General features: G+C 38.2%; 12 protein-coding genes across 12 annotated transcripts; 2 read left to right on the top strand and 10 right to left on the bottom strand.

The window, feature by feature from the left end:
* Positions 1-638: 638 nt before the first annotated feature.
* EV154DRAFT_33653 (t-SNARE) lies at positions 639-1,831 on the bottom strand. The gene is made up of 5 exons (XM_051595004.1): positions 1,598-1,831; positions 1,510-1,544; positions 1,249-1,437; positions 893-1,194; positions 639-834 (listed from the first exon to the last, which is right to left on the bottom strand). Exons 1-5 carry the CDS (start codon positions 1,785-1,787, stop codon positions 678-680), a joined length of 873 nt encoding a protein of 290 aa, XP_051453320.1. The 5' UTR covers positions 1,788-1,831; the 3' UTR covers positions 639-677.
* A 1-nt stretch (position 1,832) lies between these two features.
* Positions 1,833-3,819, top strand: EV154DRAFT_33708 (SGT1 protein-domain-containing protein). Its single transcript, XM_051595005.1, has one exon. It carries the CDS (start codon positions 1,900-1,902, stop codon positions 3,760-3,762), a length of 1,863 nt encoding a protein of 620 aa, XP_051453319.1. The 5' UTR covers positions 1,833-1,899; the 3' UTR covers positions 3,763-3,819.
* A 56-nt stretch (positions 3,820-3,875) lies between these two features.
* On the bottom strand, positions 3,876-5,883 carry EV154DRAFT_568175 (uncharacterized protein; the record flags this gene model as incomplete). Its single annotated transcript, XM_051606061.1, has 4 exons — positions 3,876-5,131; positions 5,208-5,439; positions 5,509-5,729; positions 5,799-5,883. 4 exons carry the CDS (start codon positions 5,881-5,883, stop codon positions 3,876-3,878), a joined length of 1,794 nt encoding a protein of 597 aa, XP_051453318.1.
* Positions 5,884-6,152: 269 nt separating this feature from the next.
* EV154DRAFT_33631 (COPI associated protein-domain-containing protein) lies at positions 6,153-7,167 on the bottom strand. Its single transcript, XM_051595002.1, has 3 exons — positions 6,768-7,167; positions 6,603-6,710; positions 6,153-6,532 (listed from the first exon to the last, which is right to left on the bottom strand). The coding sequence occupies exons 1-3, from the start codon at positions 6,923-6,925 to the stop codon at positions 6,232-6,234; spliced, it is 567 nt and encodes a 188-aa protein (XP_051453317.1). The 5' UTR covers positions 6,926-7,167; the 3' UTR covers positions 6,153-6,231.
* Positions 6,916-8,259, bottom strand: EV154DRAFT_33635 (uncharacterized protein). The gene is made up of 3 exons (XM_051595003.1): positions 7,686-8,259; positions 7,396-7,620; positions 6,916-7,336 (listed from the first exon to the last, which is right to left on the bottom strand). The coding sequence occupies exons 1-3, from the start codon at positions 8,152-8,154 to the stop codon at positions 7,056-7,058; spliced, it is 975 nt and encodes a 324-aa protein (XP_051453316.1). The 5' UTR covers positions 8,155-8,259; the 3' UTR covers positions 6,916-7,055.
* Positions 8,260-10,604: 2,345 nt separating this feature from the next.
* Positions 10,605-13,981, bottom strand: EV154DRAFT_523041 (Vps16, N-terminal region-domain-containing protein). The gene is made up of 13 exons (XM_051603059.1): positions 13,892-13,981; positions 13,801-13,814; positions 13,656-13,741; positions 13,477-13,583; positions 12,626-13,420; positions 12,297-12,550; positions 11,847-12,223; positions 11,577-11,779; positions 11,435-11,515; positions 11,180-11,349; positions 11,008-11,104; positions 10,783-10,943; positions 10,605-10,714 (listed from the first exon to the last, which is right to left on the bottom strand). The coding sequence occupies exons 1-13, from the start codon at positions 13,928-13,930 to the stop codon at positions 10,636-10,638; spliced, it is 2,463 nt and encodes an 820-aa protein (XP_051453315.1). The 5' UTR covers positions 13,931-13,981; the 3' UTR covers positions 10,605-10,635.
* On the bottom strand, positions 13,970-16,395 carry EV154DRAFT_555083 (serine endoprotease Kex1). Its single transcript, XM_051605250.1, has 3 exons — positions 15,758-16,395; positions 15,136-15,669; positions 13,970-15,064 (listed from the first exon to the last, which is right to left on the bottom strand). The coding sequence occupies exons 1-3, from the start codon at positions 16,340-16,342 to the stop codon at positions 14,060-14,062; spliced, it is 2,124 nt and encodes a 707-aa protein (XP_051453314.1). The 5' UTR covers positions 16,343-16,395; the 3' UTR covers positions 13,970-14,059.
* Positions 16,382-17,650, bottom strand: EV154DRAFT_33523 (uncharacterized protein). Its single transcript, XM_051595001.1, has 3 exons — positions 17,617-17,650; positions 17,191-17,515; positions 16,382-17,105 (listed from the first exon to the last, which is right to left on the bottom strand). The coding sequence occupies exons 2-3, from the start codon at positions 17,297-17,299 to the stop codon at positions 16,513-16,515; spliced, it is 702 nt and encodes a 233-aa protein (XP_051453313.1). The 5' UTR covers positions 17,300-17,515; positions 17,617-17,650; the 3' UTR covers positions 16,382-16,512.
* A 182-nt stretch (positions 17,651-17,832) lies between these two features.
* On the bottom strand, positions 17,833-18,983 carry EV154DRAFT_523037 (Dihydroorotate dehydrogenase). Its single transcript, XM_051603058.1, has one exon. It carries the CDS (start codon positions 18,834-18,836, stop codon positions 17,901-17,903), a length of 936 nt encoding a protein of 311 aa, XP_051453312.1. The 5' UTR covers positions 18,837-18,983; the 3' UTR covers positions 17,833-17,900.
* On the bottom strand, positions 18,970-20,929 carry EV154DRAFT_606049 (uncharacterized protein; the record flags this gene model as incomplete). The annotated part of the gene is made up of 5 exons (XM_051607512.1): positions 20,720-20,929; positions 20,489-20,650; positions 20,066-20,425; positions 19,757-20,008; positions 18,970-19,691 (listed from the first exon to the last, which is right to left on the bottom strand). Exons 1-5 carry the CDS (start codon positions 20,748-20,750, stop codon positions 18,970-18,972), a joined length of 1,527 nt encoding a protein of 508 aa, XP_051453311.1. The 5' UTR covers positions 20,751-20,929.
* Positions 20,930-21,404: 475 nt separating this feature from the next.
* Positions 21,405-22,501, top strand: EV154DRAFT_523024 (uncharacterized protein). The gene is made up of 6 exons (XM_051603057.1): positions 21,405-21,583; positions 21,667-21,715; positions 21,785-21,830; positions 21,898-22,010; positions 22,066-22,116; positions 22,191-22,501. The coding sequence occupies exons 1-6, from the start codon at positions 21,493-21,495 to the stop codon at positions 22,279-22,281; spliced, it is 441 nt and encodes a 146-aa protein (XP_051453310.1). The 5' UTR covers positions 21,405-21,492; the 3' UTR covers positions 22,282-22,501.
* Positions 22,289-23,262, bottom strand: EV154DRAFT_539972 (Ham1 family protein; the record flags this gene model as incomplete). The annotated part of the gene is made up of 6 exons (XM_051604385.1): positions 22,289-22,391; positions 22,479-22,555; positions 22,614-22,758; positions 22,819-22,892; positions 22,959-23,023; positions 23,241-23,262. The coding sequence occupies 6 exons, from the start codon at positions 23,260-23,262 to the stop codon at positions 22,289-22,291; spliced, it is 486 nt and encodes a 161-aa protein (XP_051453309.1).
* Positions 23,263-23,610: the final 348 nt, after the last annotated feature.

Here is a 23,610-nt window from a genome sequence, read left to right as displayed (position 1 = left end):
TGCTGTTGGTGTTGTGAAATTTGGTAATCGATTTCCATTTCTATTTTTTCAACATGGTCATCTTCAACTTCAACGTTATTTATAATCTTTTCGGTTCCTTCATCATCATCTTCGTTGAAAATTCTCACCTACTGGACAGCAGATTCACGAAAAAGGGGTTCCATTTCTTCATATCGTTTGTAAATACGTTAAAAATTATCCTTACAACAAAGAAAGGAAATATGTATGGTATTTTAGCTTTGTTATTGATAAGGAAGGTCTTATTTTTCTATAATTGAGATTGAATTGGTATCAACTTGACTTGTATCACTTAGTGCTTCCAGAACATGGCCCAATGTCTGTTCTTGCAGGCATCTGCCACCAGTTACTCAGAGCCAGACGTGACAATCTTGCTTCGAATCTGTATAATATCTCAGTGCATTCCCATAGCATGTGGTAGCTTTGAGAGTAGCTTTTTTTTTGATATTGCCTTGGTTAGTTTGATTCAAATTTAAATGTAAAAATGTTTAGTTTAAGAATCATAATACATGTGCGCAAAGGGCGTGGCAAATAATGAAAAAGTAGTAAAAGGATCGCCAATTTTTTTCACCAGAATTCAGACGTAATATATATTATATATACATTTCGATATATAAAAAAAGGGGCAAATCCAAAGGAAGGTAATATATTGTTTTTATTTACATAATGAAGGTAAACAGTAAAAATAAAAGAATAATAGTTACAAATACTTTGATAATTAAACCTCGATTCGAACTGATATTTGTATAATACTTCATTAATTGATGTTGAGCTCCCAACACATTCATTTCAATGTCGTCTGTATTCTGATCAATCCTATGTATATATACACGTAAGTTTTTTTTCCTCTTTTTTTTTAAAAAAACCACTTTACCGTTGAATAGTCTCTCGTTGTTCGGCTACCATGGTAGCCAACTGAGAGAAAATACCCCCTAATTCGGCAATTGTGCTTTCAATAGTTTCCATGGCATTGGAGCGAGTCTCAATACGACTGTCCTGCTGTTCCATCATCATCATTTGCTGTTGCTGCTGTTGTGAAATCATGGGTATGCCTAACGATTGTGGCGAATCATCCACGAATGGCGGAGATTCTCGATGTGGATGATGAGCAACATTCACTCGCCGACGTGGTTGCTGTGATGCCTCTTGGTGTTGCAAAGTAGGCGATGGATTCACCTTGAATAATAAATGTCAGCCTCTTGCACTCTTTTTGTAAATGCATAACTCTACCTGTGATTCCAAAACGTCCTTGAATCCTAAAGAGGTATCTGCTAATTTTGTTTGTAGTGACATGATGACATTATTTGTGTGTTCTGTCGCTTGTTTGGAACTGGAGGATCTTTGTTTCGTCACAGATTGTAATATTTGGAGTTGTTTGTTTAATTTTGTGATATCTTGTTTAATTGATTGTGTCAATATCTATAGAGATCGAAAAATAAACGTTAAGCTTTTTTTGTTTTCGCATAAAAAAAAAGGGGGGGGGACACTTGCATTTAATGTATGGCTATCAGCCGATGATCTAGTAACTATGTAAAGAAAAGAGTTAGTAAATAGAAAATATGTGAAAGGGAAGACTTACGGGTGGTCAATTGCTCTAATTTTTCGGAAGTGGCGGCAATACTACGACCTAATTGTGCAGCCATTCTTGCAAATTCAGAACGTGCTTGAGGTGTTCCCTGGCGCTTGGGAACAACCGGTTGACTTTTGCCTCTCTTCTTGATACGTTCTACCAAATTATAAAACTCTGATGTTCTATCTTTAAAATTCATGATGAAGGAACAAAAAAAAAGGTACAAAATTAAATAAAAAAGAAAGGTCACTGCTTCTCCCCCCTTTATTGCGCACTAACACCCAAAAAAATCTTTTTTTTTTTAAATAATAATGGACACTTTACAAGATGTTTTTAAAGGCTCAGCCTCCAAAGATGTGGACTATATTCAATACTCGATTTACTTACCACCCAAAGAAACGTCTGCTGCAACACTCGATTACCTAAACGACACACTCCTCATGATTCAATCACACATTCAACCCATGATCTCAGGTTACATTTGGCAAAAAGATTGCTTTTTTCTCTCCATCGCACACGAGCAGCACGGCGATCCCGATTATCCTTTCCTCTTTGGCATCTCACGATTCGGTGACTGCATCAATGACGAATGGTTCATGGTACACCTTCTTCAGTCTATTTCCACACTCCTTCCCGAAGCCGTCATCACCATCGTCGACAATGACGGTGACGTACTCCTCATCGAAGCCGCTCTGGCTTTACCTCACTGGCTCGATCCATCCAACAGTCAGAACCGTGTCTACTTACATCAAGGCAAGGTTCACATTATACCTCTGGCATCATCACCAGCCCATATCTTACAAAACCCTCTTGCCGGTCATTTGGCACGTCAAACCGCTATTCACCATATACGTCAACACAGACCCATCGCTTCCTCAGCTGTACAAGCAGCTATCAGCGAGCGTACCTCTGTGTACCCTCTCGCTGCTCGTAAAGAGCGTCATCGCGCCTACTGTCAATTACCCACCAAGGCAGCCTTTGTCTTGCTCTCCGAACCTCAACTAGTGACATTAGCCATCGAGGCCTTTTATCTACGCGATCCCATTTCCTTGAAATCATGTGCACGTATGCAAACTTTCTCGCCTGTCAACACGGTAGAAACAACCATCCAATTCACTCGAACCACGTATGCACAAACTGTCAGCCAAAAATTCTACGCGCCCAAACCTTTTCGATTACCCTCGATCTCTCAAAAGAAACAATTCAAGTATGCGGAATTAGGGATGAAATTGGCCTGTGGATTAGAAATGCTATACCATCAATCGAGTACGACAAGGCAGGGAGACAGCCATGATTTCTCCCGAGATAAAAAATATACAGCATATCTGGCCCATTTAACGGGATTAGGGTATTTTCGAAATGAACGCGCCGGATCCCAATTATACAAGTCGTTGGAACTCGTTTGTCAACAGCAGTATCTGGCATTTCAGCAAGGGCAAAAGAAGGAGAACTATGTGGAGTTGGATGACTTGGATGTACAGGACGATGATTTATTTGAGGGGAGTAGTAATGTTTTATCGGATGGATCCTGTGTGCGAGATCGCATCGATGCACTTTTACAGAGTTATTCAGATGAGGCATTAGAGGCATTGATAGCACAGACATTACCTGAAGAATCGGATGATTGGATGAACGTGGATCCTCAACAATTGGAAGAGTTGTTAATGAAACGTATGGGACATGTCAAGGAGAGCATGATGGAGGATTTAGCTAAAGATTTTGCACAAGAAGAAAATGTGGATCTGGAATCAATGATGTCCAACTTAGAAAACTTTGTAGAGAATAAGAAAAGTGGTATTGATGGAGTGGATATGATGGATGATGAATCAGACGAGGAAGACACGGATGAAGAAGAAGAGGAAGAGGAGGAAGGTGCCATTAAGTTTAATATGGAAGAATTTATGCGTATTCTCAAGGGCGATAAGAAGGAAGAAGAGTCGTTTAGAGATGTGATGCAAGAAATGGATGCTGAAATATCAAGTCACGATAAATTGACCCAATCTTTTGAAAAGACAGTAGAAGAGGATGAGGATGCACCTGTGGATGTTCAACTTAATTTGGTCAAAAATGTCTTGGAGAGTTTCAAAAGTCAACAAGGTTTACCAGGTCCTGTGGGTAATCTTTTCAGTCAATTTGGATTTGTACTTCCAGGTGATAACGAAGAAGAAGAATAAATTATTAGGTTTTTTTTTTTGTGTTTTTTTGATGTTACATTATAATAAAAAAGGTGTGTAAATAAAAAGTATGGGGGGATGGTGGTTTAAGGGGGAGTGAGGGGAAATTAATCTTATTCAGTAACAGTATACATGATCCTTTGTCTCCTTTTTTCTCGTTCGTCTCTTCGTTTTTTCTTTTCAATAATGGCGAATAAATCGTCATCTGAATCATCTTCATCGTCCTCTTCTGAATCTGAATCCACCTTTATCGGTGTTAATTCCATTGTCTTGTGCTGTGTCACCATACGTGGTGCTGGTAACGGTGGCGCAGTGTGAGATACAAATGTAAGTGTGTGATTGGGAACTTCAGGGTTTGGTGAGAGGGTAAACGAAGTTGGTGCAAAATTAAATTCATCAGACCCTATTCTTCGATGCTGTTGTTGTTGATGTTGTTGTTGATGTAGTTGATGTTGTTGTTGTTGATGTAGTTGTTGATTAGGGTGAATAGAATGAAGTGATTTGGTTGATCGATGTCCATTTTGTTCATAGTAAGAGGATCGATTAGTTGGATCTACAAAGAGAGTTCTGCCCGCTTGTGGGGTAAGTTGTGTAGCAGTACTGATAGGATTAAGCAAGTCGGGTGTGGAGGAAGATCGATTGAGATAACCATTTGACATTTTAAAGCCAACAGGAGGTAGGGTATTACGTTGATAGTCGGGTATAGTATGATTGGAAATGACACTACTACCGGCGATGGATGTAGGACTGGTTGCAGTTGAAGAGGAGATGCGTATATCTGCAGATGTGGATTGCGATCGCCAGGAAGAAATGGATCCTAACGAATTATTCGAACCTGAACGTCGAATCATTGAATTGTTATGTGTTTTAATGAGTGTAGGTGAATTAAATGAACTATTTGAATGCCTTTTCAGCTCTGATCCATCTTTCCAGTCATCGTCTTCATCGTCACTAATCATGGTAACGCCCATATTTTGAATGATATCCTCATCATCGTCATCATCAATCGGCACATCCGCTCTAGGCCAAGTACCAATAACAATGGGCAATTCTAGCACAAGATTGGGTTTCTTTTTATTCTCAGTGAAGACCTGTGCTCTTATCTTGTAATGTATCCTTAAGATCTTCTCCTTGTAACATAAACTGGGTGGCGTTGTTCTTATCAAAAGCTGGCTGGTGATCGACTGTGAGAAATTGTAAGGTCCAATGATATTCAGATCAAATTTGTTGGATTTCAACACACGTTCATCATCCACGGTATTTCGAGGGGACTGTATCTTTACTTTTCGCACTAATTCAATCACCAGTGATTCCTTTTTTACAAAGCCTGCAAATGTGTTTACGACAATATTGACTGGGATCGTCTCGCCTATGTTTTTTTTTATTGTTTTGCTAAGCGTTAGTATGAGGCTGAGTGGGGTGGCCCAATTTCTTTTTAATATTACCTCGTGTGAAACCGGTTCTAGGGACAGATAATTTGGCGTGACATTTTCCTTTGGAAGTCATGACTTCCTTCTGTCTTTCAGAAGGACGCACGAAATTATCTCGAGTGACATCGACGTATTCCATGACCAAGACTGGATATTCGATTTTGGGACACAGGCTTTCTGGCATCATGGGCCTATCCAAAATCACGGTCAATTTGTAGCTGATCTTGGCCATCTTGTTCTTTCCAAACTAATATAGTATTTTGGTGTGTTAAAAAAACAGTCATATAATAAGAGAGTATGTATAAAAACACTGTACATCCATGGCGCTCGGCAAGTCATCAGGTACAACAAATTGGAAGGGAAATGAATAATTCTTGACTTCAAGCACTTTCTTGGGTTCCAATACAGGTATTGTCTTTGTTTGCTCAAATAATGTCATGCTTTCCTTATCCTTGGCTGCAATTAATAAGCACCCAGAAAACTTTAGTGAAAGCGAATTCACCTTCATGGAACTCTTGGGCTTTACAAGGATGGACCCTATTATTTCCTTTTGTTATTCAACAATTCACCATGTTTTTTTTTTTTTTTTTTTTGGCAAGTGTTTACCCTGAATGACTTCGCCAGGAAAGTAAATCTTTTCTTCGGAAAGTGCAATATCCAACACTTTATTCGTCTTTGACCGAGCTCTCATTATACAATGCGTTCTTTTACACTATCAAAAAATAAATTGAGGGGAAAAAGAAAAAGAACAAAAAACAAAAACAAAAAATTAGTACCACCATCATTAGACCACCTTACTTTTTTTTTTTTTATGTATACGTTTCACAGCCAATCAAAAATTGTCTCCATGTGTAACTCCAAAAAGGTCACTTGTTTATTTTTTAACCCCAATGATGACAGATACAATAAAAAAAAAAAAGGGTCCAAGTATTCGTTTATGATCGTTTCATGCATTAGTGTGCATTTTATTATTATTTTAATACATTCATTATAAGGAGTTCTTCTCCTTGTAAATCGTGGTATTCGCAATTTTAAAATATTAATAAACAATCGCTTCTTTACGAAAATAATCAACGGGTGTCATGGCAGGATATGGATGCGTAGGTGGATGCCATGCAGAAGGATGGAGTCCATACACGCTTGGAGTTAATGGTGCTGGTACAGCTAAATCTAGCCCTTCTGCCCAGAAATCCTGCCGATGTTGCCAATGCACCAGAAACCCATTGGGAGGAGGTAAAGAAGGTATAAGCGACAGTATGAAATATACAAATCCAACTGTAAATGCAATCATCGACACAATAATATTAAAAGCAATCTTACACATCACAAGACAGCCGAGACTACATACATAATGAAGAAGGTGAGTATAAAAATGAAAAGCAGCAGCAGTAACAAACAAGAATGGATTACAATAACATGAAGAGTGCCTTGCCTCGATGCACACTGAGAAAACCAAAATACAGAAGCGACCATGCAGGTGACGTAAATTCATGCAAAATCAATAAGAAGCTGATGATTCTAAAAAAGACATTTAGTTAAAGAACAAATAACATTTTCTTTTGTTGAATGACTAACGTGCAATAGATGGCTTGAATGATGTCAGCAAAGCTCCCTTCTTTGGCTTTCATGATCGATGCAGCAAACACCATCAAAAAAGTCATGATGTTGACTATATTTAGTGCCAGGTATGCAAGGTTTTCAAATTTAGCCCGAGATATTCGAATCTTTTTCATTCCTCTTTTTTTTTTTTACTCTCTTTCTTTATCTCCCCTTTTCTCTCCTCCATCACTTTTTATAAATATAGGATTTCGGAAAGATTTTATTGTTTTATTTGTATTTATAATTCATGTTTTATCCGATATATTAAATAGTCTCTGTGCGTGTCTTGTATTTACTATTGTTGAATGAATGCATTCGTTTCACTGTAAAGGGTTGATATGTTCGTTTATCTTCCAATGTAGGTAACCCACGTGGCGAAGAAGGAGGTGAAGGCAGTGATGCGATCGTGTCCAGTTTCGTTTGTTGGTCTTCCAGCATCTCTTCCAGCGCATGTTTACTCTCTTCCCACTGCCCAATCATGATCTGCATATGTTCATCTATCTGGCTAAACCGTTTATTCATTCTCTCCAGTCCTAGCCACGACACTATGAATCAATAGAAAGTTAATATCCAATAAACATATAATAAGTAATATCATAAATACCTCGACCGGAGGAAAGTGATTTGGTGTCTTGTTTACAGAGGAATAGTTTTGCTTGAATATCTTCCACATGTTTTTCAAGAGCAGACACGCGATGCATCAAGGTAATGGATCGACTGTCGGAATGATGAGAGGAAGAAGATAACAACCCTTCTGCTCCTGCTCCTGCTGTTGCTGCTGTCATGGAAGAAGGAGAGGTTTGCACGGACAACACCTCCTCTTTCTGTACTATATAATTTTACAATAATTAAAATTGGTTTTGCAATCTTCACCCACATCTAGAAATAACTTACCACGTGCATCAACAAGGGACGCCATGGACTCTAGCTTCTCATTGAACTGCAAGTACGCATGCACTAACCCATGATTGACCTGAATCGCCTGTCTCCAGGTCTTTCCGTAATGTGTGCGGTTATGATTCGACATGACATCCAACGACAACAGATATAACAAGTATTCTCTTCGTTTCCAACAAATGACTGAATAGATGAGATGGATATCTTCCACTCCATACTGGTGCGAATCGAACTCGAGTAAGAGTGACGGGATGGTTTCGTTCAGGTTGTACATGTCTCGAAAGGTTGCTAGGTTATGTGTATCAATTAAAGGTTGTAATTGATGCACGCATTCGATATACGCTTCAAAATGGTTGGATAAAAGGGTGCCGAATGCTTGCTGTTGTTGTGGTTCTGTGGGGAGTGCGTTTAACAGGCGGAAGAGAAGACTATCGCTCTTTTGTGACAATGAAATGATCTTGTGCATTGAGTTGAGCGCAGATGCATGAATGCGTCTCACCTGCACATGTCTCTATCCAAATAAAAAAGCAGTCAATAAGAAATAATTTAAAAAAATAAATAAAAAAAAAAAAGTGATCTCATTATTTACATGATGTCTATAAATAAAATAGCAGGTCGTGATATAAGCCGGTAATAAACAAGGAATAATATAAGGTGAGACAGAACGATTTGTTGTCATGATAAAAATAATCATCATCACATTCAAGAGTGTGATTGTAACCAATCTGTTGAAAAGAGAGGACGGAACATCCACCACGGGCTCGATATTGGGTTGTATCACCTTATTATTATCTGCCAAAGGCTGTTCGTTAAACAAAGAAGAGGTCACAATCAAGTATTTAAATTCTTCTTCAAAGATCGATTGTTCGGACCTCGATATCGACAACGAGAGTAATCCCTAATGAATAAACAGGTTAAGCATATAACAATCCACATCATGACTCTTTTATCACCAGACCTTTACAAGTTGACTCCAATGCCGTCCGATGGCCCATACAACATGGTGGCGCCGCTTTTGAGCATGATATAGTGCAACAGATACACCGATTGTGATCATCGATACACCCGCTGCTGTAAATAGTGTGTTTTGACTTTCGTTCATTTCTCTTTTGTTGTTTTTTGTTGAAGAATAAAAAAAAAAAAAAAAAGGGGGGAAAAAGGGAAAAAGAAGGAAAGAAGAAAATATAAGGTTTTTTATTTGATTCTCAGTTTGGTGTTTCACACACATACACACCCATCGGAGATTAGCACTGCATTAACGCTCGTTGACATCACCTTGGCATTTTATTTCACCTTGGTTACGTAAATAGTGGTATTCTATCCTAGCATAGTGTGGTTTTAACGTCCGGATAGGCTATAGCTTATTTATCACTTAGATTAAGTACCAGTCTCATTTGACAATTATACTCTACGGTTGAGTAAAAGAGAGCTGTGTTGACTCTTTAGACACCGGACCAATATGCTTCAAACATTGTACATCTGTTTCATCACTTGGCGTACGTCCCTTTTTCGATGGAAAAAAAATACAAATAAGTAGTTGTCAATAACACCCGTTGGTACATGATGATAGTTACTATAGTTGACACCGTTTTTATAAACAAACTGTTGCTTTACTTCCATTGCATCCAAGTATCATTTCTATGTAAAGACGTATAATATAAGTAAGGGCGTACTGGCATTAATTTAATTTTTATTTCTTCATGTGAAAAATAATAAAATAATATATGCAATTATTGTTTGCTTGGAAATGACATGTGAGGTTGTCACAGTTATTGACAAAGAAATATATATATATATATAACCGGAACGACGAGGGACCATACTGGAGCAATATAACTTATTAGGGAAGGCTTGGACAACTCTGCTTTTCTTGTCATGTGTATCAGAATCATTGTGCGCAGCATAAGCAGTAACAACATAAGCAGTGACAACAATTGCCATCGTTAGTCATTGACATCGCTATTGTTTCTATCACAACCATCATCACCTCTTTTTCAACCGAAGGTGGTTTTTATAAATTTATTAAACTGTATACTGCAAATGAAGCAAAATCGCACTTTTTTCTGATGATTTGGTGTAATGTTCAATAAGACCAGAAGAACAAAAAAAAAAGTGGTCGGTAGAATCATGCAAAAGATCCTACCACATTCTTTTTTAGATATGTGCGTTTCTGATTTACAAAAGATTTGTAACAATAGTTAAATCCTATTTTCATTTATCTGTAAAAAAAAATTTATTATCTTTTCTTGTACTTGCCTTGTAACTTGAATAACAAACAGACGGCGTCTCGGAAATTGTGCATGTTCGAAATAAAGCTGGGTACTTGGAAAACAAAAGTTGTTAGATGTAAAAAAGAAGTCATCCGGGTAACAAACCTGAAACCAAAGTAATGTAGTAACTACAGTAACTCGACCCCACCCCATCTTCCAAGAGCTGCAGAGCTTTTAATACCTTTTTTTCAAACACGTTTAAGGATCTTTGCAATTTTTTTTTAGTCATCTCCAACTGTTCCTCTTCACATCATACTGAAGTTGTGATATTCAATATTTTCATTTTTACTCATTGCTTTACGCCTTTGTTTTCGTTAAATGGCATTTAGATTTGTCGTTTAAATAAAAGATTATTCCCGTATTTAGTATAATCGAAAGGATGCATAACTAAGACATATTTTGGTTTCTGCAATACCTGTAATCATTCCCCTAAAATCATGTAGTATGTTTTGGTTGTAAATACTACCCTCTAGCAATTTTTTTTTTTCTCTTTTGTTGTCTACATGATTCTCCCTCCCTCAAAAAAAGAATTCTAAAAACTAGCTTATAAAACATCTTATTATAATACCAATAGTGTTCCCAATCAAATTTCACTGTGTGTGCGTTATGACCAAAAAAAAAAAAAAAAAAAAAAAAAAAAAGGTGATTATGGAATATACTGACTAAGAGATTACAGTTTATTTGGCATTGAGCTGAGCTAAAAGAGAATCCAATTCTTGTGCAACAATATGATTTGTACATTTGGCTCTTACTTGTCTGATACAAAAAAAAAAAAAAAAAATGGTTATGAAACGTGATAAGCATGACCTGTTATAAAATAATACCTTAATCCTTCCACATCCTTGTTTAAATAAGCTTGTTCACCTGCTTCTTTGAAAGCGCCAATCTTGACAAAAAGCATAGGTCGGACAGGTGGGTCACACTTGAGGATATATTTCGATGCTTCTTGGTATTGTTTGGCCTTGATACATTCTTCAACAAAGGGCTACACACATTGAATTAAGATTACAGATTGTACAAAAAAAAACCTTAATAAAAAAGGCAAATACCTCGTAACCAATGGGTGATTTTTTACTCTTGGCTAATTTTTCCAAGGTTTCCCAATCTCTCACTTCGACTAACGCACGTAACTTGACCCACCAAAATCTAATTTTTAAATCTCCCCCTCCATCAGTATATGTGCACGTACGATTTTTTTTTTATATATCTCTTTTTTGTTACCGTTTATCGGGGATTTTGAAATCCGTCTTGATCTTGGTGGCTTTATTATGATGGCCTAGTGTTGTACATTTATAAATTGTTTCGCTTGTTGAAAGTCCTGTGAAAGATTGCGTCGTGTCTTTTTCCAACGTTAATTGAAACTGAAGTAATTTAATCGCCTCATCCACAGCCTTTTTTTCCATACAAAAATTTGATCAGTTTTTTTTTTTCCTTGCATCCACTTTTCCAAAAAAAAATAAACTACATGTACAATACCTTGGCTTCAAAGGCTTGTTCACGATGTTCACTGTACGTTTTTCCTGCAATCTTTAGCTTTTTGATACGTTCCGCAATATCCTAAACAATTTCATCTGTTTAACAGTGAAGGAAAAGCACCGTAACTTTTTTTTTTTTTTACCAGTTCACTGAATCCTTCGGATAAAACCACATTGGCACTATCAATACGACGATCATCTTGGTAATAAAAATCTTTCAAGAGTTCGGTATCTTGTTCTTTACAGTACACTTCCAACAGGTTACAGGCCATGGGTTTATTATTGATCATCCTAAAGAATTCGCCCAATGGTAATTTACGCTTCAAGTGAAAGATAACCAAGTACACTATAACACACATGACATCAGTACTTCCGTATTCCTTAATTTACGGACACACACACACACAAATTACCTAGATCCGTGTCTCCGCTATCAATGGCTTTGATAAGAGCCGTTTCATCTTCCTGCATAGAAATCAAAAGTGGTACCTGATCTGCTGCTCTGGGCTCATAATCCAACAACTTGGTAGCTAAACGAGTCTGTCCAGCATCATGTGCAGTTTTGGCAATTTCGGCATAAGAAAGTCCAGGCTTCTTTGCTAATTTATCTACAATCGTACGACAAATGGATTCTTCATCCTCGGTAGACGATTTAATCTTTTCACAGGCCCAGTGGATCAAAATTTTATCCGTTCGAAGTTGCAAGTATTCGGCAATGCGGATGGCTAACAAGTGGTTATTACGGTTGATCAATCGGTCGATTAAAGCGTCTGGGCTGCATCGCTTGTATCTAACGGATAAAAAAAAATGTGAGTTTTTTTCTTCTTTTAGATGGATGTTTAAGGTTACGTAGAATACATTACTGAGCGTAGGTAAGTGGGATACCAATATCGTAAAATCGGACGGCGTTCAAGACACGAATGGTTTGTGACATATCGACAAAACTATTGGCATTGTAGTTTTCAAGGAAACATTTACCGAAGGAGGCAGCTTTTAAAAGCGAACGTTGATAATGATGTTGAAATTCAAATCCTGCTGCTTCAATACAACTGTCTACCGCATCAATCAATTCGGTCTTGATGCTTCGAATATTCTCATCGGCCTTTGGACTCTTTCGCTACAAATCAGAAGGAAAACTTGTAAGTCTACATATCAAAGATATTATAAATACAGATATATATAAAAAAAAAACCTCGTAGTGATCTAGGGCATCGAATAACATGGCAGGAGGTTCGGTGGATCCAATTTTAAAGATTTTCTCAGTCGAAGCAGGAACTTTTTGAAGCAACTCACATTTATCATTACTGATGATACGCACACCATCGATTTCGGAGGCCAAATAAATGGGGTCATCATATGTAAACTTGATCCAATCTCCAAAGGGACCGACCATCAATACGATTTTATCCCAATACAATACCACTGAATCCGTACCACACCACACTAATTGTTGAGGTGGGATCTTTGATTTGGTAGCATATTCCGATAAATTCTTTTGAAAATCTGTAGAGACTACCCATAATTTACCATCCATCGTAAACAAGGCTAAAAATTTACCGTTGGGAGAGACCACCATTTTGGTGAAGGGGCCTTGTGTCAGGTGCTGGTCGGTGGCTTCTTTACTATCGACCACCAAAATAGTGGATCCCGTCGCAATCAAGACTTCGACATGTCGACTCAGTGTAAATTGAGGTGGTACGACGGTCCAACTATGTGGAGGCTCATCCAAATTAATTTCGGCCATGGGCTTTGGTTGAGGTTCATCAAAATTTGTGACGGAGATCAGTTGGTATTTGCCCGTCATAGCAATCAAACCTCCTCCCCAGATTTGACAGTCGATAATCCCGTCGTTCTGTGCATCTTTGCCTAGTGAGAATTGGGTGTATTGACCATGTAATGTGTATAGACGCACAGAACCATCGTCTGTCACTACCACCAGTTGCTCTCCATCCGTCCAACCCAATGCTACAATACGTCCTTTATCCCACTTTGGGGGTGTTTAGTCTAGTGTATATGTGTGTCTGTATGTATAATATTATTTACCTGAATTTGTTCAATAAGTTTACCCGCGCTGGTGTACATGTAAATGGTGGGTTTAATAGGCTGTTGTTTTTGAAGCAGAAGCACTTTCTTATCATCCCGAATCATGGCTAAAAATAAAAAAAATAAAAACCGCCCATTTGAGTATAATTATCCCTTTCATGATGATACTAGTTGTTTACCGATGGGTCCACCATACTGTGCACCCGAGATCATGAATTTCGAAAGGTCGGTTTGGTTCCATGATAAAGAATAAATTTCTTGCTTTCTGAATGAAACGACGTGTTTTTTTTAGATGGTTGCATGTTTTATGCATGTGTTTCTTACCTATAAAAGCGATCCTATGCACACAAGCAAAAGTAGAATGAGTTAATGTTTTATATTTTTGGCAAGTCATCAAAAAAGAGAGAGGCTTTACATGAAGTTCAGTCCAATCCGAAGTTGGGTTAGGTGCCATGTTTTTTTTTTAAATGTATAAATTAAAAGAAAAAAAAAAGGGGTTTTATTTTTATTTTTTATTTTTTTAAAAAACAGAAGAGCACTGTTTCACATTCCGTCACACACACACACACACACACACAGGTTTTTAATCTTCATCACTTTCTTCCTGCGTCAATAAATTATCAAACTCATAGGTATCTTCTTCTGTAGGTTTTACATACTGATGTGTACCCAACATGTACTTCTTTACAACATAAGCAGTACTAGCCAAACTAAACAACATAAACACAGACACCAATCCATACAATCCAAATGATCCTTCTTCCTTTTCATCCTCATTCGTTGTATCCATAAAGGATTGTGTAGGTTCCTTTCTTGTCCCATTCTTTTCATGCTCGGTCTTATTCTCTACGAAGAATCCAATCTCTGATTCTCCCCATAACGTTAATGTCCAGTCAACAAACTGTCCACGGTATTCTGGATTACGTCCATCCACCACACGCAACGTCCAATTCCCCACCGGACTCTCCTCCCAATGCTTTACCGTCATAAACGTCCAGTTGATCAAACCATCACTACTGGTATCATATTTACGTGGTGTGCCCAATTGACTTGACACTCCGTTCGGACTCTCCACCAATATCTCAAGATCGCCTCTTCGTTGATGCTCGATATTCACTGTCACCGTCACATGTTCTAACCGACTCAATCCATGCTTTTGTATATTTTCCTTCGTCACAGTTAATGTACTTGTGAATGCGGTGGAAGGATCTATACTATTGTTAGCAACTGGTGTTATATCTTGTATGGACAATGGGGTATTATCGACATCAATCTCTGATGTAATGGAAAGATGTGTTTGTGCTCGTACAGATCGAAATCCTTTTGCCAACTCCACAATACGGTAAGCGTCTAGGATACCATAGCCATATTTATGATTGAATTGACGTCCTGAAGGTAAAACAGACCAATCATCATCGTCCAAGGAGATGGGAATAGCAGATTGAACACAAAGGTGTTGCAGATCACGCCAAGTGAGATCAGGTCGTACCGATAGAACAAGGGCAAATACGCCAGCTGCTAAAGGGGCTGCAGCACTTGTACCTCCGTGGCGTTCCGAGCATTGATTCTCTCCTACGTCTGTTGTATACTATTTGTTCACAAAAAAAAAACGTATCAGTTTAACTTCAACTGCATGTTTAGTCCTAGACAATCACTTACAATATAGCCTCCACTACCGCTGGAATAAGTGACGACAAGCTGAGCAGCACATTTCTCAGAGTAATAAGGATGATTGCCCATTTTATCCACCGCACCAACCGTAATCGTAAAGATACTATTGGTATAGCCATCAAAATTACAATTGTCATCATTGGCTCCACCATTACCCGATGCAAAGACATAGATAGATCCTGTTCCATTGCGACCGTTGTCAATTCCATTTTGAATAGCGTCCAGTAGAATTCCCTGAGGAGCCTCTGCTACTTCGCCTAAATCCGGTGGACCCCAGGAACAGCTGTAGATGTGATTTTCTTGGTAGGCATAATTTAAAGCAGCCGCTTCATCCGCTTCAGTGATCTCACCTGAAAGAATTCGAATTCCAGAGACTTTGGCTTCGTAGGCTACACCCAGCCCACAGATATCGTTCTTGACAGCTGCAATTTCTCCAGCGCAACGTGTGCCATGTGTATCATCTTGTAAACGAGGACGTGGGTCCTTTACATGATTATTAAAATCATACGAACCCTCGGCAAACTGTTTTTTTTTTTTTTTGGTATATGTGTATAAGGTGAGTAATTGTATATGTATGCGATTATATTCTATGAAAGTCATGTTACGTTACGTAGTTGTCATGGAGGTCTGGGTGATCCATATCCAATCCATCATCCAGAATAGCAACAATGACATTTTTACCAGTGATACCTTGACTCCACACTCCTGTCACATTGACATCATGTCCCATCTCGTTCCGATTTAATAAATGCCATTGTTGATCAAAGCCAGGATCCGTGATATTCAAGATCGTCTTGATGCGTGCGTATCCATCTGTATCTGTCAATAACGGTAAGTTCAGTGGTGGTGTCTGATTGTTTAATTTATATTCTTCCTCTGTGTTTTCAAGTACCGGCGCTGTCGGCGGTGGTGGGGCACGTTTGAAAAGACGATGACGGGAAGGAATTTGAGGTGAAAGTAACATATCTCGTTTATGAAATCGACGAGTGATATGAGGTGAGGATTTGGGGATGCTGATCCAATGGTGTTGCTTTAATTCGCCCACTTGGCCTTCGTAACGCGCATCCAGCGTCGCTGCTAGTTGAGCAATGTTGGGGTTTGTAGTTTTCACAGTATAGTACAATCGGTTGTTATAATCGCGTTGAAAACATGTCACGCCATGAAGAAGAAGTAAAAGTAATGCATGTATTTTCATTTCTTGTGTTTAAAATGGAAAGAAGAGAGAAAAGAAAAAAAAGAAAAGAAAAAGTGACGGTGGTTGAATTTAGTTCTTCCTCTGTTTTATGCAATGATTAGGGGTAAAAAAAAAAAGTAATATATTACAATGGAATCAAATGAGAGAACACATAAACAAACAAAATGAGACTACACACACAAGGTCTCGTTGACTAAATCATGCAAGATTTCCTTTTCATTCCTTCGTCGTCTTATCCGTTCTTTCACTTGCTGCCATTCCTTTTCTAATGCCAACAAGATTTTAAACTGTTCTTGTTTTTCTAGCTTATATTCCTCACACAAACGTTCTTGCCAATCACCATGTTTCTCACATCTGTTTTCTTGTTTACATACAGACCCATTGTCGTGTCGATACCCACACCATGGTTCTCTTTCACTCAAGGCCTTGAGTTGTGCATCTATACGTCCTACTGTATCTCGCACTTTTCTCTTGGCACAACGAATTTTCGGTAACCTGGCACGATCTTCTGCATCTGCTAAAGAATGCATACGCGACGCCCGCTGTCTCTTTAGACATAACTGAACAATCGTCTCATTATTGGTAGAATCATCCTCCGTATGACGGCGGCGCTTCATTTCTGCCCAGGTCAGCCGTGCTCGTGCAACCTGGAGACCGCATGAATCAGAGCAATATTTCGAGACATGACCTAGACTAGCACCTATTCTTGCCGCTTTATGACAAGCGGGGTTTGAGCATTTAGGTTTCCATAGTGTTCTTTTCCCTGTTTCTTTTTTTTTTTGGGGGGTGTTGAGTGCATGTATAGATGTAGCTTTTTTATTTTTTTATTTTTTTTATCTTTTTTTTACCTTGGGAGCATTGGATGCAGAAATACAAGTCGATTAATTCACCTTCCTTTTCATTAATATGAATGCATTCGCCATGAAACCATTCATCACATTTATCGCAGGCAATCATGAAGCGTGTAGCGTCATAAGGTTGACGACAATGGCAATACAGCTTTCCATCCGTCGATCGTTTTCTCGAATTTTTACTCAGTGAGAGCCGTTTCTTTGGCTGTGTCGTTGTGGGTGGTGCTGGTGGTACTCCGATGCATTTCTTTAAAGGCTTTAGACATTGTTGATTAAGCCAAGCGGATTTAAACGAATCGATGGTTTCTTCCGTTGAACATTTCTTTTTTTTTTAATAGTAACAATTGGGGCGTGTTAAATAAGTTTTGTTTTATGGCTATTACGTTTGATGAAGGGCTTTTTTGTTTTTTTTTTTTTTTTTACCTGGGATGGCGTGCAGAGTAATGGGTTGCTTTGAGACAAGAGTTTGCCATGATGGTCTGTAGCATAGACTTTTTTAAAGGCCCCTTTTTAAGGAATTCGCCATGCACCAGACGTTTTCGAAGTGGTAAACTGTGAATAGGAGGTAAATGACATTGTTTTTCTGACATTCGGATATACAAGCAATAACAACAACAACGAAAAAAGAAAAAAGAAAAATTACGGAGAAATAGAGATTTTTTTTTAATATGTATGTAATATGAACAGCAGAGGGGATAACACGTGATTTAAAGCGTCTTGACTTTACCACGGAAATCCTCAAGCGAGGTATAACCCTTCTTTTCCATGATTTCCTCCAACTCTTTCAAGATACGTGCAAAGACAGCAGGACCCTCTTCCTTCAAGGTGGTACCAATTTGTACGGCACTTGCACCAGCCAAGACATGTAAAAATACTTCCTTACCACTGGTGACACCACCCACGCCAATCACCTTCTTGGTGGGTAAACGACGATGGAAGGCATTGACGTTAGCCAAAGCGGTGTTAAGGACCATGAAACCACCTAATCCACCAAATCCATCCTTGGGCTTGATCAATGCTGTCTCTGTTTCAAAATCAATAGCCAATCCATTACCAACAGAATTGATACAGGTCACATAGGCCAAATCGTCAAACTTGTTAAAGATGGCAGCAGCAGCATCAAAATGAGCAATATCGAAATAAGGAGGCAACTTGATACCAAAGGGTTGACGGATAATGGGTGCTAATGTGTTTAAAGCTGCTTCCATAGCCTCCATATCATAACCCAATTGAGGTTTACCGGGGACGTTGGGACATGAAAAGTTGATTTCGAGTACACAAGGTAACTTGGCCGCCACAAAGGCTTCACACATGGTCTTGTTTTCGGCCAAGGAGAGACCTGAGAGAGAAATGAATAAAGGCTTGGGAGAGCTGTAATCGTAAGACTTGGCATAATCCAAATAGTATTGGTAGCCTTCGTTAGGAAGACCCATGGAGTTGATGGAACCAGTGGGTAAAGGAACGTAACGTGGAGAAGGGTTGCCTTCACGTTGAGCACAAGTAGCTGATTTCGTGATTAAGGATCCGGAAGCAGAATCTTGCATTTGCTTTAAATCGTCGGTAGTTTGACAGCAGACACCAGACGCGTTGAATAAAAGGTTGGGTAAATGAACACCAGCAATGCTTGTAGAAAGATCGACCATTTTGTGTGTATGTGTATGTGGGGGTATAAAGAAGAAGAAGAAAAAGAAAAAGAAATGAAAATAAAATAAAAAGATGCGCTTTTATTTAAAAAAAAAGAAAGATATGTCAAAAAGATGTGACTCAAAAGGTATTTTAAATAACCGCATCTTCTGATGAAATGCAAGTGGCGGCGGGAGGTGGAAAATTAGGTGGAGGCGGTAAAAAGCTATTATCTTCTTCAAATGGCAACACAAGTGAAGACTCTGATTGTGACCATTGTCCAAACTCACCAAACGACATGATGGCCTGGGAATCATTTTCAGGTATTTCTTCCTCCTTTGTCAAGGTAAACCTTTCCACTCCACGTGGATTAGTTTCTCTGTTTTTACGAGCTGGTGACAGTGGTGGCATACAATAATACTCTGTTTGTTCAGGTAAAAACTCCAGCTCCAACTCTTGGTAATGTCGAATAGGCTGTAACGTACCCGTATCAATAGACCCTTTGGTAGACCGACCACAACTTCCCTTGGGAACCAACGTTGTCATGGAAGGCGCTGTAGAGGTGATGGATGTGTTCTTTCTTGGTGGTGTCGTAGGTAAAGGTCCAAACTGGAACGCACTGTCTGTCGCTTGACTTGTACTCATGCCTGAATGCGAGAGTGGATGTACAGAACCCTGTTTATGATAAGCGTAATCACTACCTGATTGCGAACTACCGAATACAAGCGTCGATGCTTGACCGCTGATATCACTCTGGTTATTCACTCCATTTTCTTCATTCAAGAAATCCTGATCGGGTGTGACTGTAGCTTGGTTATGCTTTGGGTGAAAGATCAAAATCATGCAGAACCAGGTAATCACTGCACACATATTGACTACGAAAAAAAAAGACATCGTTTGTTTACTATGATAAAACTACAAGAAAAGAAAGAATACTTACTGTTGCAGATAAAAAAGTCAGCCGAGAATTTGTGGATGTTGAGATATTTTCGCACAGTGAGACCATCCCCACTGAGAATGGTGAGTAAGATACCATGACCGAACAAGACGGTAGATAAAACCACATTGATTTCTTGAAAGTAACGAATCTTTTGTGTAATGGATCTACCATTGGTGGTATTTGGACTCTTGCTCAACAGTTTTTTAAATCGAAAATGAGACACTACACCCAAGCAAGCAACAATAAATAGCTCTAGGTTCTATGTCAGCTTTCTTTACATGCATTCAATTATGATTATTTTTATTTTACCAATACCGTACACCATCTCTGGCATAATTTCTTTGTAGGTGGGTTCGTAGATATCGCGGGAGAAATTATACTGGAGCAAAGGAAAGACGATGAAACTTGAGCAGGTCCAGGCGATATAGAATTTAAACTCTTTACTACTCATAAAAGTAGCACTCGCCACAGAATCCGCTAGATAATTCCAAAAACATTGCAATAGTACAAGCGTACCCGTTTGTAACGAGAATCCGATACAGAGACTGTATTCGGTAGGGATTACTAGACTCTTGTCAGCTTTTGTCCACATGACTTCAGGTTTGGTAAAGACGTGGCCTAGAATACTGGCGAAACCTTCCTCGTACTTGATCTTGACGGATGTGATATCTACATTGAGAGTTGTTAGTTTGATATGAAGGCTTTGTATGTGTGTTTTTTAAAGCGTGTTACCATAAAAGAGCTGGAAGGGTATCATAAAGAGAATAAGCAAGGTGACGACGCTTTTAAGTTCGCCTTGTTTGACTCGTTTAGGATGAAGACAACTGAACCTGTCTAGTGTCCAGACACGATAGGTGTACCAAACATAGAGATATCCAAAGGAAACCGTACGCTCTATATAATAATGTTAAAATTCAACTTTAAAGAAAAAGAAGAGAGAGAGAGAATTAGGTGTCTACTTGCGCAAAAAACTAAAATCGCTTAAATGTGTCATGTATATATTAAAAAAAAGGAAGGTCTTGATGACTTGGTTTCTCTCCAAGATGATTCTATTTTATACATTTAAAAAAGGAGAGAGAGAGAAAGTATAAGAAGGGAGAGCCTTGTTTTTTTATATATTCACTAGTAACTGGGGGAGGACATCGATAGTCCTCTCCACTCCTTTACTTTTTTTTTATTTTACTTGGGGGGGGGGACACCAAAGCTCATCTCTCTCTCTCTCTCTCTTTCTCTCTTTCTCTCTCTCCTAATAGGTATTTGTTCAGACCAGGTAAAACCAGTGTGGGGAGTGAAAAGAAGAAACAAAGACTCCTTGCAGGTTGCCTTATTTTTTTTTTAAAAAAAAAGGGTTATATATTAAAAAACAGCTCTTTATAGAGTAAATGAGCATATGGTTGAGAAACAACCGTTATTGGATCAAAAGAAGAAAAAAGTGCACAGGCAAAGAAAACACGTGCCCTTACTCCTTCCGCACAGATACTTTATTTCCGTTTCCATAGTAAATGTGGCTTACAAAGGAGGAAACGGGGTTAAAGTAAGGGGGTTTCTTTTTGAGTGTGTGTTGTATTGTATTGTAGATATTTAGATGACAGAACAGATTGAAATAAAGACGTGTGTATTTTGTTTGGTAAATAATTGTGCTTTTCCCCTTCTTTTCTCCTCTTTGTTTTTTCTCCATAAATACGCTCTTTTCTCTCTTATTTTCTTTCCTTCTTTAACTCTTTTTAACTTTTATAATGGATATTGCAGAATTAATACACATGGATCCCATGGATACTGTACAGAAGCGACATTCATGTGAATGGCCAGACTGTCATAAATCATTTAGTACGCCTCCATTTTTATTATTATTATTCATGCGCACGTCCCTTTTTTCTTTCTTTCTCACACTTAAACTCCATTCTTCTTAGGTAGGCCGTCTGATGCAGCCAGGCATTATCGAATCCATACAAACGACCGGTAAAAAAATAAGAAAAATCCTTCTTTTTCACATGTAACTAAAGACAAAAAGGAATGTCTCTTGCTCAGACCCTTTCAATGTACAGAATCATATTGTGGCAAACGATTTATACAGGTACTAAAAAACTAAAACTTTAAAAAAAACAAAGTCAGCTGGGTTAAATTTAACATCTGTGTTTTAGAGATCAGCGCTAACTGTTCATTTGCGCACACACTCGGGAGAACGACCGCATCTATGTGAAGTGAGTACATGTCAAAAGAGTTTTAGTGATAGCAGTTCCTTGGCCCGTCACAGGTAAAATTATAAAGTCAAGATATTAGAAATGTAACTCATAAAAATAAAAAAAAAGACGAATTCATACAGGCAACCGCCCCTACAAATGTCACGAGTGCAATAAAAGGTTTGTTGTCTAAATATGCACTCAAATATACAATGGAACTAATTACACATCAAAAAAAAAAAAAAAAAAAAAAGTTACACGAAAAAGACAATTTTAGTTCGACACGCACGTATGTGCCATGATTATCTACCTTCTCCGCCTTCAAGCCAAAATGGAGATATCTAAGTCTTGTTTATTTTTGCTGTTGCTTTTCCAAAAAGAAAGTTTTTAATGCATCCAGGGCCTTTCCACGATGAGAAATGGAGTTCTTGGTCACTTTATCCAACTGAGCAAAACTACATATATATATATTATTTTAATAAAAAGAGAGAAAGAGAGATTAGACAAACTATAAATGTATAAATGAATCTTTTTTTGTTTACGTTTGGTCAAAACCATCAGGCAAGAAAATGGCATCCCATCCAAATACACCAGGTCCACGTGCAGTTACAATCTTGCCCTACCGGATAATAATATTAGAGACAATAATCATCAACTGTTTAGATTAAATACTGTACGTGTGTTCTGCCCTCAAATACAATGGGTTCGTGACCAGGTCCTTCACAGAAAGCAAATGTACATAAAGCATAAGCAGATCGATCATCAAATCCATCCAACATCTTGTTTAATCCAACATGACCAATGGAGTCTTGGAACCATTTGCTAAATAAATACACAATGAACACTCTATAATTTAAATTTTGACCTCCTGGTAATATTTACATGTAAGGTCCGGGAAGTCCGTTTAAAGCGTTGAAACACAATGCAGTGTCTTCTGTCATACAAGGTCCATTCAACTAGTAAGAAAAAAAATAAATCATCTGTGCGTATGTTTTGGATATAAGAAAAAGCGCATAATTTACAATTTCGGATGCAAGTCTACATTTTTGCTTGGCAATATCTTGTGTTTCACCCTGAAGCTCGGGTACTACATTTTACAAAAAAGTTTAATTTTCTATCTAGGCTTTCTTTTATATCTTTGTCATATTTTACAGTCTACTTTGTGCGATTCCACGTCAATGACACCATTCAAGATGGCTTGCACTTCACTCAACTTGTTCTTATTACCAGTGACAAAGACTACGTAAAAAAAAAAAAAGTTAGTTCTTTTTGTCAGCACAGTCAGTAGTAGGCGTTTTTCTAACCAAGTTTGGGTAAGGCGGTCATGGTTTATATGTTTAAAAAAAAAAAAGGGTCGAAACAAGTATTAGAAATACAAAAAAAAAAATATATAAAAGGCTGTGACTGTTTGAGCTAAATTGTATGGTGATTGGATAAACAATAGAGATGCTTATTGAGAGAAATCACGCGTAAAATAAAAAGAGGAGTTCCCCAGTTGTGTTTCAGCCCAAAACACTCTGTTACTGTATTTGGGGTGGGAGGATAGACATTTGGGTAGAGGCACATGCCAAGATAGAGTTTAATAACTTTGTAGAGAGAACAACTCAAACCATGAGCGGGTTACTACCTCTTTTACACTCTTATTCTCGGATTCTTTTTTGACCGCATGTCACA

The sequence above is a fragment of the Mucor mucedo genome (genome assembly GCF_025094135.1).
Source record: "Mucor mucedo strain NRRL 3635 chromosome Unknown EV154scaffold_119, whole genome shotgun sequence".
Lineage (NCBI taxonomy): Eukaryota > Fungi > Mucoromycota > Mucoromycetes > Mucorales > Mucoraceae > Mucor > Mucor mucedo.
This window is presented reverse-complemented; position numbering and strand designations above follow the sequence as displayed.